This window comes from Epinephelus fuscoguttatus, linkage group LG17 (genome assembly GCF_011397635.1).
Source record: "Epinephelus fuscoguttatus linkage group LG17, E.fuscoguttatus.final_Chr_v1".
NCBI lineage: Eukaryota > Metazoa > Chordata > Actinopteri > Perciformes > Serranidae > Epinephelus > Epinephelus fuscoguttatus.
The window spans coordinates 30,846,603-30,862,108 of record NC_064768.1 but is presented as its reverse complement, the minus strand read 5'-3'; the positions used below and the strand labels follow the sequence as shown (position 1 = coordinate 30,862,108).

The 15,506-nt window shown below is 43.2% G+C and overlaps 1 protein-coding gene and 1 long non-coding RNA gene across 3 annotated transcripts in view; one reads left to right on the top strand and one right to left on the bottom strand.

Moving 5' to 3' along the window:
* Positions 1 to 8,406, bottom strand: part of angpt2b (angiopoietin 2b) — a 32,541-nt gene extending 24,135 nt beyond the window's left edge. The window contains exons 1-3 of one of the 2 annotated variants that reach the window (XM_049602682.1): positions 8,188 to 8,406; positions 7,443 to 8,054; positions 344 to 499 (exon numbers count right to left, since the gene is read on the bottom strand). In XM_049602682.1, coding sequence (XP_049458639.1) covers positions 344 to 499; positions 7,443 to 7,760 — 474 coding nt within the window. In that variant the 5' untranslated portion in view covers positions 7,761 to 8,054; positions 8,188 to 8,406. Of the gene's footprint in view, positions 1 to 343; positions 500 to 7,442 lie in introns of both variants that reach the window. The other variant, XM_049602681.1, reaches the window with a different exon arrangement.
* Positions 1 to 10,859, top strand: part of LOC125904966 (uncharacterized) — a 127,835-nt gene extending 116,976 nt beyond the window's left edge. The window contains exon 3 of the long non-coding RNA XR_007451606.1: positions 10,515 to 10,859. This is a non-coding gene — a long non-coding RNA (uncharacterized LOC125904966). The remainder of the gene's footprint in view (positions 1 to 10,514) is intronic.
* Positions 10,860 to 15,506: the final 4,647 nt, after the last annotated feature.

The window sequence follows — 15,506 nt, the reverse complement described above, 5'->3', positions numbered from 1 at the left end:
CCAATCTGTAATAACAGCTCTGTGGCATGATTGAAGACACATCTGTGTTGTGCTTCTGAGCTTTATGTTTTAATTGGCTTGTTGTCAGACGCCGAGCTCAACTCACTGTGTCAATCAGAGCCTGTGGAACCAAAATACCAGCTGTTTTAAAGCGTTTGCCGCCACCTTTGGGCATGGCCTCTCTGCAGGTTACATCTGATTTACATTTAATTAGCTATTCGCCAAGTGGTTTTGCAAGTGACATCATTTGTTTTTGCATTGGTCTGACCTCCACAGTTGTTCATTTGGATTGGCTGCAAACAAGTTGTCTCAGGCTCGCTCAAATGCTTCCTGACGGGCTCACCTGGGTCTCAACGTCTGTCAGTTTGCGAGTCTGCTCCGCTGATTGGCTGAGGAGGTTGGTTCCCATCTCCAGCATGGCAGCTGTCTGGGTGTGTACCGCAGTTCTTTTCATTTCCTCCATCCCAGAGCGCACATTCTCCTGGATGAAGTTCTCCAGCTGTAAGGAGAACAAGCAGACTGTGAGAATATTATCCAGCATGTCAGATTCCCTAGTTTCATTGTGGTGATATTCACATTTTAGGAGGTAATACATTCACTGACAGCTTGATGCACTGTGAAAGTAGCAACCTTCGAGTAATCCGTCTTCTTCACCCCGATCCTTTCAGGTACTCTGATGGAGTCATGGAATATAGTACCCCCAGGGCACTTGCAGTGTCCTCACCACCCATCTATCCATCTGCGGGTCTACCTCGGCCAAATACCAACCCCTTACATTAATAAAATGATGCACTGTACAGGCATTTCAGTGGGATTTCAAAAAGTGCAGTAAAGGCTGACATGATGATATTCATGCGCAGACTTCAGGGATAATCGCCTACATTCTGTAATCAATCACCAGGTCAGAGAAAGAATCATTGGCAGAACCCATCATATGTTGCAGAGGGAGTAAAAATAGGTTGGCATCCATCTTGCTCCAATAAATAGATTTTTTTATTAATGTGGTCGGTTTGAGCAAACGGCATCTGGAAGACAAATTTGCCTCTGCCTGCCGTGAACGATGGAATTTTGTTTGACGTTTAACGGGCAATGGCCTGTGCCTAGCAATAAAGCAAAGTAGAATATCGAACCGGAGAAACATTAATATTTATGACTTTTGCGGGGACGAAAGATCAGACTTCACTCGTTAAACCACATGACTGGAAAATGAAGTCTCTAAGGAGAAAGCATTCAAAGTTATCCAGCTAATGAGTGGCTATTCGCAAAAATCGAAGAGGATCCAAATGAGACTCCGATTGTTTGTTTTTTCAATACGAATGCCCATTTCAGAGAGGAATGGGATTATGATAATGCACTGCCACAGGAGAGGGCTTTTTCTATCTTTTATGCGGTATAAAAAATACTGATCCGAGCGGGCAAATAGAGATGAATCTGCAATTAAATTGTTTGCCTGCTAGTAATCTTTCTGTCTTTGTCTTTTACTTCCTCTTGATCTCTCTCACTAACTCCCTCTTTCTTTCCAACACTCCCTCTTTCTCCCTCTTGCTCTGTAAATCCATCTCTCACATTTTTGCTACTTAAGGACAACTGAGACAGCAGACAGAATCCCCTCATAACGAAGGTTATGAAGAGATTACCAAACGGATTAAAGCCAACTCCAAAAGGAAGAACCAAAGATCCCCGCATCATAATCAGCCTCGTGTATTGAAGCTGCTATCAGCCGCCTGACCAAAGTGTTCCTATTACAGCCTTGTGTGATAGAGCTCAATCCAGAGGTCTTGATACACTCCATCTCCCACTGCCAATTGCATTAATTGCAGCTCTGTCACACGCTGCACTGCGCAGCCAGATAAATCACATTTGGGATGTAGCATAATTCTGTCTTATTGTGGTCTAAGAGGGAGTAGGGAGCTGTGCTGAGAAAATCATTGGAGTTGTATCACATGATATCTTAATTGTGGAGCCAGTGGACATGTTTGTTCTCAGTTACAATTCAAGAGAAGAAGGGAAACGTATCTGCTGAGTGTTATAGCAAATGATAATGATTAATCAGGATGGCTATGATTGTGACATAGGAATGAAAACATCTCCATGAAAGAGGTGATTTGGTTGTTTCACTGCAAAACCATGTAAATCCACTTCTCAGCAGGGAAAGATGCATTCTTGGCCTCAACACACACCAAAATGATAGAAACACATTTTCTCACTTACTGCTCATAATGTCTAACATGCTGATAGCTTTGGTTTTATTTGGATTCATGCCTCCACCCATGTGAATTAAATTTTGGTTTTGGTGCCCACAGCATTTTATGATGACATTTACAAAAATCAAATGCGACATCTCTTTTGAGAAACAATCTCCCTGTCACTCTGGGTAATCCGCAGATCTCACTGTGAACAGTTTTAATTGGAGCTGCTTTTGTCCACATTGAAGAGGTTCGCAGAGTGTTCTGTAGATTACCCAGAGTAACCAGGATGCTGTTTCTGTGAAGAGATGTTGCTGATGTTTTTTGGGTTTTTTGGACTGTAATCAAGGGATGGTAGTGTCAGTCTCGCTTCAGTCTCCACTGAAATATCTAATAAAATCAGTGGATGGTGTTGCCATGCCATTTTTTCCAGACATTCATGGTCCCCAGAGGAATCTTAATGACTTTTGATCCCTACAGTTTATCTCATGACACCAGCCGGTCAACATTTTCATTTATCCAAGTCAAATATCTCAGCATATAGTGTATGGATTGGGACGATTGGGACCATACTTTGTGCAGATATTTATGGCTCCCAGGTGATCTGTCCTCCATTAGTGACTTTGGCAATCCCTTGACTTTTCCTCCAGTGCCATCATGTGTTTGTTTGAGTGAAATGTCAGGACAACTACTGAACAGATCATCTTCATTCATTCATTCATTCATCTTCTAACCGCTTCATCCTCTTGAGGGTCGCGGGGGGACTGGAGCCTATCCCAGCTGACATCGGGCGAGGTCAGGTTGCCAGACTATTGCAGGGCTGACACATAGAGACAAACAACCATTCACGCTCACATTCACACCTACGGACAATTTAGAGTTACCAATTAACCTAGTCCCCAATCTGCATGTCTTTGGACTGTGGGAGGAAGCCGGAGTGCCCGGAGAGAACCCACGCTGACACGGGGAGAACATGCAAACTCCACACAGAAGGGCTCCCATGCCCGGGATCGAACCGGCAACCCTCTTGCTGTGAGGCGAGAGTGCTAACCACCACACCACCGTGCCGCCCACAGATCATCTTTAGATGTGCAAATGTTATCATGCTAACACAGGAAGCTGAGATGGTTAACATGAAAAAAGCTGTACCTGTTAAACATCAGCATGTCATTAGCATCATCACTGGTAGCATGTTGTTGTTTGCAAGTGGACATTAGCATTAAGCTCAAAGGACAGTCTTACAGAAACGTTATCGGTGAAGATTCTCAGTCATCCAGGTCATGGTAATCGTAGGTGCTAATATCGTAGGGAACTGGACTTGCTTGCATTTCTTGAAGACGTTTCGCCTCTCATTCAAGAAGCTTCTTCAGTTCTAAATGATTGGTGCGGAGTTGCAGGCTATAAACACTGTGTGGGTGGGAATCCTTGCAGAGACATAGGGGTCACGTGAGCTCTTAGTTTCAGAGTCGTTAAGGTCACAATGTGAGTCATTGACCCACCTGGCCACCATGTGGGTCGTTAGGGCATTTAGAACTGAAGAAGCTTCTTGGATTAGAGGCGAAACGTCTTTAAGAAATGCAAGCAGTCCAGTTGCCTACAATATTAGCACCTACGATTACCATGACCTGGATGATTAAGAATCTTAACCGGCAAGTTGCCATTCCCTGGTCCCACCTGACTCTAACGATCCATTTTCCCATATATTTGTGTCTTGGTGACAAATGAGAATACATTTTTGAAATTCTGCTATTGAACGAGAGCATTGCAGCAAAACAGGCAGCAATGTAACCATCTGGGACATGTCTTCACCCTCAATTTCCATCCACTAGAAGTGTTTGTGTTTTCCACTGACAGGCTCAGATTATTATTCTAAATGTCAAACCACATTATGGAAAGGATCACTACAGAGGTAGACCTTATTATTAAAGAGAAAAATCCTTTTTTTAAAACCAGAAACAACCCAGAAATTAGCATCGCCAATTCCACCAGACTCCATTGGATAAACAGTCATTGTAGCGTGTATAGCACTGGCATATTTTCACATCTAACTGGGTGAATTAAGGGTTTATTTCATCTTAACTGGAACTGGTGATTGATTAAACAGTGGAAAGATGAACCAAGATAGTTTTTGTGTTTTGTTATGTTTCTGTTGACTTCAAATGAAGTGTGCTTTACAGTGATAAAATCAATGTTGTTTTTTAATGGAGTCTGGTGGCTTTGGCGATATCAATTTCAAGTTTGTTTTCGACAAACACAAAAGATCTTAGGGGCCGATCACACCTACAGGTGGCGCTAGAAACGTGGACGCTTCAAAGACGCTTGAAATGCCTGAAACGCCCTTGGTGCTAGTGGCGCCTATAGAGTGGGGGTGCGTGCGCAACCGGGCGATCAAAACATTGAAAATGGACCCAAGACGGAGCTATAGGGCTACTGGCGCCTGACGCCCAAAAATTGAGAGTATTTCAACTTTCAGTGTCTAAAAACGTGCGTCTAAAAAGATGCCAGAAAGACACTCATCATAAAAAATGCTTGAAAACCAGTCAGACGCGTCGTATCATAGGGAATCAATTGTTTTACTGGCGTCTCGTTTCTAGCGCTCCTTGTAGGTGTGATCGCCCCCTTACTCTTTAACAAAAAGGTCTATCTGTGGGGGTATGCTTACCATAAATTGTCATACAGTTAGTGCTAGTAATCTGAGCATGTCAGTGACAAAAACAAGCACTTTAAGTGGGCATAAATTGATGGTGCTAAATTGCCCACAGGGATTACATTGCAGCATGTTTTGCCTCTGCGGGTTGCAGCGCTCTCTGTCAATACTGGACCTTTTCAAAAAATATTGTTCCTATTAGTAACTTAGACACAAAAACAGGGCCCAGGTTGAAAATACAGAACTTATACTTTAAGATGTTTTAAAGTCAATGGTCATATTTTGAGAGTGGTTCAAGACAAAGAAAGGGGTTGTGTGTTTAAGAAATAAAAGAAAATAAAGACCAATGAATATTGTGAGTAATGTGGGTGACATGCCTTCTAATGAAATATTACTGAGCCAGAAAATCAGGTCACCTGAGGGTAGCCGAGCCACCTTGATCTCTAGGCAATATTTCTGCATTAACATAATCCACACAGTCTCTTTAAAGCACTAACAAAAGCATGCTCACATCCTTTTTGCCAATCCCCCAGGGCAGCAGAAGGCCAAAGAGGCTGGATGGGGGGCTGCATTGGGGGTTAGAACAAAAGGAAACAAACACTAGTTTCTTCTTGGAAACACCAAAGAAGGAATCTGGAACATTAATGCAGTCCTGTTGCACTCGTCCTCTTGGAGATTCCTCAGCGGAACATGCTGGATCAGTGTGTGTGTGTGTGTGTGCGCGCTCCTGAGTTTGTGTTTTTGTGTGTGGGTGTGTGTTTTCTTTCAAGGGGTTTGAGTGGAAGGCTCACAGTAAGGGTCATATCATCCCAGGGGAGCTTTAAGTGAGATCGTGCAAAGTTTCACAGGCACACCGACACAGTTGCCTCGAGCCCTTCCGCATTCATATCACCAATTTCTCCCCAAACTTATGCAGATAGGCTTAATGAGCTCCACAAGGTGCTGAAATGGCTTTGCCATCTGCGGGTCAAAGGTTGGTATAACCTCCTGCATTTCTAAAAGAGGCTCTCTGGGGTCGTGCTGTGTTTATGAGGAAATCCCACCTACAGTGTCATTTATGCATCACTGTGGCCTGGTGGGGGTAACTTGTTGAAAGGTTGGATCTTTGTGTTCATTCCTGACATTATGTGGAAGAAGTTTGGCAACAGAGCAAGATATGTGTCAGCAGAGCTTTTTCTGCAGATGAGGGGGGGGTTATCACTGCACCCTCCTTCATCTCAACAGCTCTGGTGTGGAGGGAGTGAAAGGAAGCGACTGCATGCTGCACAGAAAACGCTCAAGATGAGTGCAATATGTGATGCTTTGCAGACTGTATGCATGAATAATATACTGTCTCTCAAACACACGTGCAGTGTGGCCTCATGGGATGCTTCCTATGGAAGCTACGTCTCCAGTTCATAGACTGAGCATCAGACAGAGTGCGCACAGGGGAATTGTGTGTGTGTGTGTGTGTGTTTTTCTGGATGCATGTCGAGAGAGCGTGAGCAAGATAGGCAAAGAGTTTGAGATCTGGTGGTCGACAAGTCAAGGTGTGCGAAGGAACACATTCGTGATCCCAGAGGTGCAGAACGGTCCAGATAGAAATGAAGGAGATGGAGTGTCAGAAGGAAAAGGAGGCTGGGGAAAGGAAAGGAAAGGAAAATCTCGTGGTGGCTGAGAGTGGGGAGTGACAGACGCACAGGAAGAGCTTTGGCATTCATAATACCCCATTTCTAAATCCTGAAATATAATCAACATGTTTGCTCTCAGCCAGCCAATCTAAACACTCGACACAAACCCTTATAATCGGCCCGGGGATTAGTGTATACCATAAATATTCCGTGAGTGATGCAGACAAGAATAGAGAGACGGGTGGAGAGGGTTGGCGTGTCAGTCAGTCTGTCCTAGACAATGGCCCAACACTGATTCCATGCCCTGATGACCTTAGCTATGAAAACACTATTGTGAAGCCACTTTTAATCGCATCATTTCATTTTAGTCAGTCATAATCCGCGCTAAATGGAACTGCAAAGGCCAACAGCCATGCTGAAATGTGTCTCCAGCAGATAAACAATTTTTTTTTTTTCACCAAGGAACTTGTTATATTTTTGTGTCAGCTGAGTCGGGTACACAAAGTTTTCAGCTGACTTGGGCTTATAATCGGGCTACAACACGAATCAAGAGTGAAGTTTCTGAGTTCTTGTTGCCTGTGGGGGAACAATACTAATTTAGAAGGTTTAACTGTGTGAGACGTATTTGGCAATGTCTGATATTAGCAAACTTATTTCATCTTGTCTTTCTCCTCTTGCATGCAACAGGGAGTTCTGGCATCCCAGTGGTCTTAAATACACACTCATACACCAGGCGTTGACATGGAGCCAGACATACATACAGCAAGCATCCAGGAAATCCCAGCTAAGCACTGAACTTATCAATAATGAAGGCTTGTCAACAGATGTTATCGGATGGTATACTCCGCAGACATCTTGTGTTTTTTTCCCAGCATTTTGTTTGATGGTCTGCAGGCTAAGATGTGACATGTGAAAAGGACGAGCAGAAGTGCATATGACAGCAGAGAGGTAGAGTCACAATGGTTGGATGACAGAGGACAAACAGTTCAGAGACCTCACCTTCTGCAGCCACTGGGTGTTATTCTCCATGGCGCTCTCTAGATTTTCCAGCTTCCTCTCCTGCCAGGAAGGCCTCTCCTTTTGGGCCTTTCCCGGCTTGGATTGGCTTGACTCAGGCTCTGCCTCAGGCGGGGAGTCCCTCTGGAGGGTGTTGGTGACCTGGAAGTCTTTTAATGGATGGCAGTGCTCCACCTCGGGGAGGATGAAGGTGTAGCTGCAGGGGCCGTGCTGCACGTGGTGCTGTTGGCGCTCCGAGGCGATCGCGGTGGCCAGCAGGTAGGCCAGGTGGGCAAGGGTCAGGGCCAGCAGGCGGCCCATGTCAGGGGAGAGGGAAAGGGAAGGGAGGGAGGAGAGGGAAGGAAGGAAGTTGTTCCTCCTGGCAGAGCAGAGAAGTGAGTCAGGTGAGTTCCTTCTTTGGTCCCCTTTACCTCCTATTACTTCTTCTGTCTGCTCTTTAAAAAGTCCCTCGAGATTCTGACTCTGTCTTCCCCCTGTCTTCTCAGTCCAACTCCTGCTGCTCCTGTCTCTGTTTTATCACTTTCTCCTCTTTTGGCTGGTCCTCCTCTTTGCTGCTGCATCCAGAAGTCTTCTTCAGCCCAGTTCCTGCTCCCGCTGGTGAGGGCGGACAGAAAACACACACAGGAAAAGGGGATTGCCTCCTATTGTATCTCCAACACCCAAGTCCAGGAAATCAACAGCAGACTTCCCTTTCACCATTTATCTCTCCTCTGAAAAGTTGCCTTACCTCACTGCCTTCTTTTCAAGCTGCTTGAGTCCATGCGTGGGTCCGGAGGAGAGGGGAGAGGAGGGGGTGGAGTGGAGTGGAGTGGCCCGCTTCAGGATGTTGGCTGAAGTGGTAGAGAGAGAGAGTGGCGTACCTCTCCAGACACACATGCACACACACACATGCACCTCCTTCGCACATAATCACTCAACCACCCGTCCCTCTTTCACTTTCTCCCACCCTCTTACGGTACTCCTGTTTGCGGGGGTTAGAAGAGGAAGCTACAAAAAAACCCACACTGCTCGCCACAAAAGCAAAAACTAGGAACTTTCTCCAACAACTTTTTGCTCCCTCCCACCTCTCTTTCCTTTTCTCTCTCTATCTATATCTCCTTTTCTCTCTTTCTAAAATTTAAAATTGCTTTATTGCCATAACCTTAATAACCATAAGTTCAGGACTGCAAAGACATGCTGTCCAAGGTTTAAAGTGTATCTTCAAAAAGTAAAATAATTTAGAATGTCAGTAAAATAGGTGTAGTTGCTTGATTGTTCAGAAGAAGGCTGTGAGATATGGTCAAAAGCTCTGGGAAAAAGCTTGCAAGTGAACCTTCAGACTAATCACCAACCCCCTTTACACCTGGCATTCAAATGTGTCTTGTATCCAGATTGTATCTAGATATGATTGCATTAACACATGGTATTAAATTGTCTCCAGTGTCCACATTGAGAAGTGATTAAAATCGAATAGCTCTGTTCAGCTCAAACAAATGAACATTACTTCACCATTTGCTTTATAAATGGCTCTATTGTGATATTAATTGCCAAGTTTTGCTTGTATAAGTTCATAAGACCAAATTGAAAGCAGACACCTGGTTTCGTCTTGACTCCATCCACAAGTGTCTTCAATATGCATGAGCTTTCTAGCGGCTTTCTTGCTAGTTGTGAAACTCTGGCTGCTACCTCCTTGGTTTGGAATAGTCAGTTTGGATTAGGTATTTCCACCAATGCAGTTGCTGTGTGTGGATTGAGAGCATAATTGCATTTACACTTGTGTTCAGTGTGGTCACAGTGTGTCCCTGACCACCTCTGGAAGTAGTTTGACCGATTGGATCAGTCTGTCCTCAGTGCGGTTTGGGTCCATTTACAGCTATTACGACATTACTGTTCTACATAGTGATGAGGAAGCAATTCTTACAAAGAAGGTATTAAAAGAAAATGATTACAATGAGGGAGGGAGTTTAACAGTGTGATGTAACAGTGACAGTGAGAACCATGAGCAGAAAGATGACAAAAATAAAAAGCAGGAGACAGATTTTGAGGTGTTGTTCATCTGGTTTTCCCTCAGGCTGTGACATGCTCCGACATATTTTGCTGCTTTCAAGGCAATGTCAGTTTTTCCCAAAGTAGATATTGAATTTTGTCTCAGTCTGAGAGTGTGTCAAATTGTTGGTATTGAAGTTTTGTTTTGGTAAAGAATTCGGGTCCTCTGTTTTCACACACAGACTGCAGTGTTGTTCTGTCTCTCCCTCTTGTTGTTGGCTGAACTAACACTGTCTGTTTTCTCTGGTGTGTCAGGTTTGTTTGTGTCCACCTCTCAGTCTGTATTTAATTAATGTGTTTAGTGGAAGTCAAACTCAAAATTTATTTTCCCTTACTTTTTTTGAAAGGAAATATGACTATAGTGATACATATATAAATATATATATATATATATATATATATATATGTGTGTGTGTGTGTGTGTGTGTGTGTGTGTGTGTGTGTATGTATACGTATATATATATATATATATATATTCTTAGTTGCCATACACTTAAAGTAAAGCCATATTTTCCCAATGTTTTTGAGGCATCTTGGAATGCTGTACTGCCAACTCTGAAATGCACTGTGCTAGACTGTATGGGTTGTAGGTGCTGCAGTAGTGGACCAATCACATGTTGCAATAACACTTGTAGTAATTGGCTGCGCACAAAACCATGCAAATAGACTTTTGTTTCTAACTGAGTAACAAAAGGATCAAATATAGGTATCGTCTGACTGGAGAAGTTTCAATGAAGCCAGTACTAGTACTGTTCGATAGTCCTGGGTTATTTCAGTTGACACCTTAAAGGTATCAAGTACAGATACCCAGCCCTACCTGAGATGAAATAACCAGCCAACACAAGTCAGAATCACCAGGAATATATAGAGAGATACTAAGCAAAAGTAAAGGTCAAGGTTAATGTCTTTTACAATTAAACAGTCACTTAGTATATCGTCTTTTTGGTGCTAAATAGCGTTCTTAAGCAAGTTCACATTGGGTTTTGTTGTTCAGAGATTGATGTACTTTTCTTTTCTTGCTCTCTATAGGCTTTGGGTGATCCAGACTGTTAGAGGAGATGAGCCTCAAGAGTGACTGGATGAGCTTCGCAATGGAAGGAGGTGGAATCAGTGGCTTTTAAGTGTTTATAGATTTTATTGCTCTTTTTGAGTTGGTAATCAAAGGTAGATATTAGCCCAATTCAGCTCAGCATCCACTCTTTGTTCTGTTTTGCTCTCTGTCAGCTAAACCTGCCTCTGCACCACTTTCCATTTCCTCCATCTACACCATTATGGTTTCATTCATATCGCTTCTATTTTCTGATGCATCATAAATGCCCTCCCGGCCTTGTCTCCCGCTGGGTTATAAAAGATTCAATCACACTGCAACACAGATTGTCCACTTAATCATAGTCTGAATGGATGTAGTCACAGCAGGCCACCAAACACACTCTTAGTACATTCTGTTTTTTCTTCAGTACTCTCTTGTGACATTGATCAAGTACCACTGACTCAAACAAGCAAAATAAAAACTCTCCAAGGATAGCAAGGGAGGAAGTTGCCCTGTCATACATCCGACATGAAGGCTGTTTGTTTGCTTCCTGTGATCAATACTCCCAAAGCGGAGCAAACCAATATTAGACTTTCAAATGTTCTCTTTTCCTTTTCCTTTTTTTGTGCTTTCCCCCATGTTAATATTGCATTAGGAGACATATGTACAGTATGAAAGTTATCTTAATCTTGCAGATACTTGTCATGCACTGCAGACTCTCAGCCCTTATCGCTGATGAGCATTCCACACTGCCACTGTTGTGTGGACGCCTAATGACCCAGCAGCTTTAGAGCCCAGTGTGTGGCCCCATCACTCAGCATACCAGTGACTTGGATCTATAGCGATATGCATCCATTCATATCCATACATGCAGTGTTTATACAGCACCCACCTTGCGGGCACAGCACGTTTGATTGATTTTCATTAGGAAATTAACTTCATTGCATAGATGATGGTGCTGATTTCAAAAGCAGAGCTGTCAGCATTTGATGTGCTCCCAGTGAAAACAAGTAAAACAAAGAATGTTTTACTTGAGCCTCATGTGGTTTTCTTTTCTTCAGCGCAGTGTCTCACTGTAGACATTGGTCAGACATCAAATTGACCTGAATACTGATTAAATTAACTGATATCCAACTACTGTTCATAGCAGGAAGAATTCCCTGTAGTACCTACTCTTGCCATGGATAATAATAAGATGTCACTCTGTCCTGTGCAGTTGCGAAAATCTGGAAACTTGAGTATGAGTAACATGAGATAATTGAAAAAGAAGTAGTTTTCCCACTGAGATGATTTATGCACAAACACAAGCACGCTGCTGTTTTTATATATAAAACATATATTCACATGTGAAGCTCGTCTGAGATGAAATGAGAGATGGCTACAGCAAGTGTATTGGGTAACAGGACGCAACAGAGTAATGATTTCGTGCAAGCTCCCTGACACTGTAATACCCAGAGGGGAGGCTCTGAACGCTGTTCCCCTTGTGGCCTCTTTTCTTGAAAATAAAAAGAGCACATTCGCTTTTTATTGCACTTAGTTTTTCATATAAAGACAGACCGAAAAGGAAGATGGGATTAGATCTTTTTGGCAGAAGTCGGGACTAAGCAGATATGAACCAAGTGGCAATCTCAGTGAGTCAAGTTGGAGAGTGATGTATTGATATGATTATTTACAGAGATGGCTTTAACAATCAGACTGCCTCAGGTCTGTTGTGTGTCTGGAAACACACAATGTGTCATCGGACTGTTTCTAGTGTTCAGTCACAACGTGAGAGTAAATATTTGATATTAAACAGAGTCTGCTTTCAGTTACACAACTTGATGTTGAGCGAAAGTAACAGGAAGTCGTTGCTGAGTGCAGAGAGCAGCTTGACTGCTGTCCAGTATTCTTTCATAAAGCAAATCTCTGCTTATAAACCAGGCCTGTATAGCATCTCATGTGGAACAAATGCTTGAATTGACTCTTCTCTTTCTGACTTATTTCACTACAGTTCATGCGTATGCATATGTAGCCCTGCTAAACAACTTTGGTTTGAGATATGTCAACTTCTACAACATGGATTGGCATCAAATTTTGGACAGACATTTATGATTCCCAGACAATGAATCCTAGTGACTTTGGTGATCCTTTGACTTTTCCTCTAGCACCACCATGAGGTTTTGGGTGAAATGTCTCCACAAGATTGCCTCCTCTGGATAAATTCTAGAATTTTGGTGATCCCTGTCTGTCAGGTCAAATTTTCTGTTTGTTTGTCTGGTTTATGACCAAACACCTGCTAAACTAATGACATTTGGACAGTCAGGCGGATGTGCACATGATGCCATTAATAGTACAACTGAGGCCACAGCAGTGAATGACAGGGCTGGGAGGTGAGCGTACCATCCTCTTGTTGCCATCATTGGATGAAACTGAAACTAAGAAGATGCCCCTGGGTTCGGAATGACTGTCCAACTTAAAACTAACTTCATTAGAGCATCACAGCTGTCTTAACAGCAGTGTTTTGGACTGGACTGGAGTGTGGATTAAGAGATTATATTTTTAATAAGACCATGTGCAATCAACACGCTTACTGTGCGTACAGTCTTTCTGGTCAAAAAAATGGGCTACACATGGACATCTGCACGGACATGGGCTTATGACATTTACATCATCAAGCAGGCCTTTCATTAAGATGTTGAACATATTAAACATTTTGCTGACTAAACATCAGCATGTTGGTATTATCCTTGTAGACACTTAGCATGCTAATGTAAGCATTTTGCTCAAAGCGCTGTAGCAACAAAGTACAGCCTGATGGATACATTAGTATGGCTGGAGGCTCTTAGATTGTTTTTAAGACTTGACAATGCTGACCACGTAGTTACACACAAGGCCCAATCCCAATACCCCCCCTATGTCCACTACCCCTTAGCCCTTGGCCCTACCCCAAGCCCTACCCCTAGCCCTTGGCCCTCAAAATGAAGCAACAAGCAGAAGGGATTGAAATCTTTCCCTAGAAATTGGGACACCACTCACTGCGTCACCGCGTCGGTTACGTTCACGCACACATAACTATTTTAAACAGGAAGCCGTGAGCCATCTACATTTACAACTGGCATCTACAGTGGAGTTTCCAGTTGAGTTCATCCTACCAATCGCGTTTGCTGTATTCATCATGCTTTGTTTGATGAACGACAGACGACGAAATTATATGTACAACAGGGGACTTCTGCTAGCTAGCTAACCAGCTAACATTACGAGGCAACATAGTTATACTAGCTGGCGTGTTATCGTAATGTGAAAAATCCGACAATTTTGCAGAACAGCACAGATGCCAGATAGTGCAAGCTAGCTAGCTAGCTAACAAGCAACCTGACGACGGTAACGTTAGCTAGCTGGCTAGCTTTCTGTCAACTCCAATCTAGACATCGTGAATAGCAATAAAAAGTTGTTATACCATTCTCTACACAAATACACACTTATTCGAAAACGTTTTTCCAAAAGTTCCATGTTTATTTGCGAAATTATACGTACACGTATGAACTTTTTTCCCCGTCTCTTGCTCAGTGGTATCCATGGCGACGTCTACCCCTCGCTGGCAAGTCAGCATCTGAAATCCCTCGCTCCGAAGGGCTAGTTTCATACCCGCTACCCCCTGTTATGCCCCCTACCCCTACACGCAAAAAGGAATTGGGACACCCCTCGCAGGAACGCACAAATCTAGGGGTAGGGCCAAGGGGTAGGGCTAAGGGGGGTTATTGGGACGGGCCGTAAGTGTGAGAAAAATAGATAGTGAAGGAAGTGAACAAGAAACACTATCAAACTAATGTGACTGTTATATTCCTGATGATCATCAAAATTTAATATATTCATTACCAGATGCACTGAAATATCCTTCACATGATGAATTATGTGTTACAATAAAATCCAGTGTTGATATATTTTCACATCAGTTATCTACTATTCTTAGATTCATCCCACAAATTGGAGGGAAACATCTCATATATAAGGTTAAGTGCTTTGTTTATTGAAACATACATTTCAAAGGTAAACACATTTTCTGCCATATAAAACAAAGTATGATGTAAAAAGAAATTGCCTGGGACCTATAATTCACAGTGTGCCGCAGTTTAACGCTCTCCCGCGGGAATGCTGGTTGTTTAGTTTAGTGTCTCCTGTCAGGCTGAGGTATTTCCCGCTGCTCTCTGAAGGCCCTGAATCAATCCGCCTGCTGGATTTGAAGGTGACATTCAGCCTTCCCTCCCTGTGGTCCGAGTATAGCGACTGGGTTTCTTCCTTGTCTGCACTGCTTGTCACCCAACCCTGTCTCCTGAGAAAAGAGCAATAAAAATGACAGAAACAAAACTGTAAAAAAGCAATTGTTTCTGTTGCATAGGGTCAAGAGAAGTGGGGGGGAAAAATGAATTATATGCAATATTTTATTTTGTTTTTAAAAGCCAAACTTGCTGAAAGTTTTCACTGCGCTGAACCCGTCCGTATTCCCTCGCAGTGGGACCCATCACTCCACACAGCAATCTAAACCTTCCTCCTGGGCAGGGTGGAAACACCAGAGAGAGAACAGAACTGCCCCACATTCCCTTTTAAAGTTCCTCCTTTCAAGGCCCGTCCAAAACACTTAACATCCTCATCCACTCTCGTTCGCTCAGGCTGTCACTCACAAATGACCATCTGTTAAAGATCTGTCTGTTCACATTGGTTGAAGAGAGAAAGGTGAGGAGTGCCCAGCGTATATTGGCTTGTTACTGTCTGCAGCGGGTTAATAATAATTATGATAGCAGTGATGATGATGTTAGCATAGATTTACTGCCTCCCCTCATGCTGTTTCTGGGAGAACAAGGCATCCAGGCAACAGAGAGCCCAGGGGAGCCGTTCTGAAGAGAAAACAAAGTTGAGCTCCACTAATTTGAACTGGAAATAAGATGAACTTGAATGAACCACATCTGACAAAACCAACGAGTGAGGCAAGTCCTGCTATAGTCCATGTTCATTAA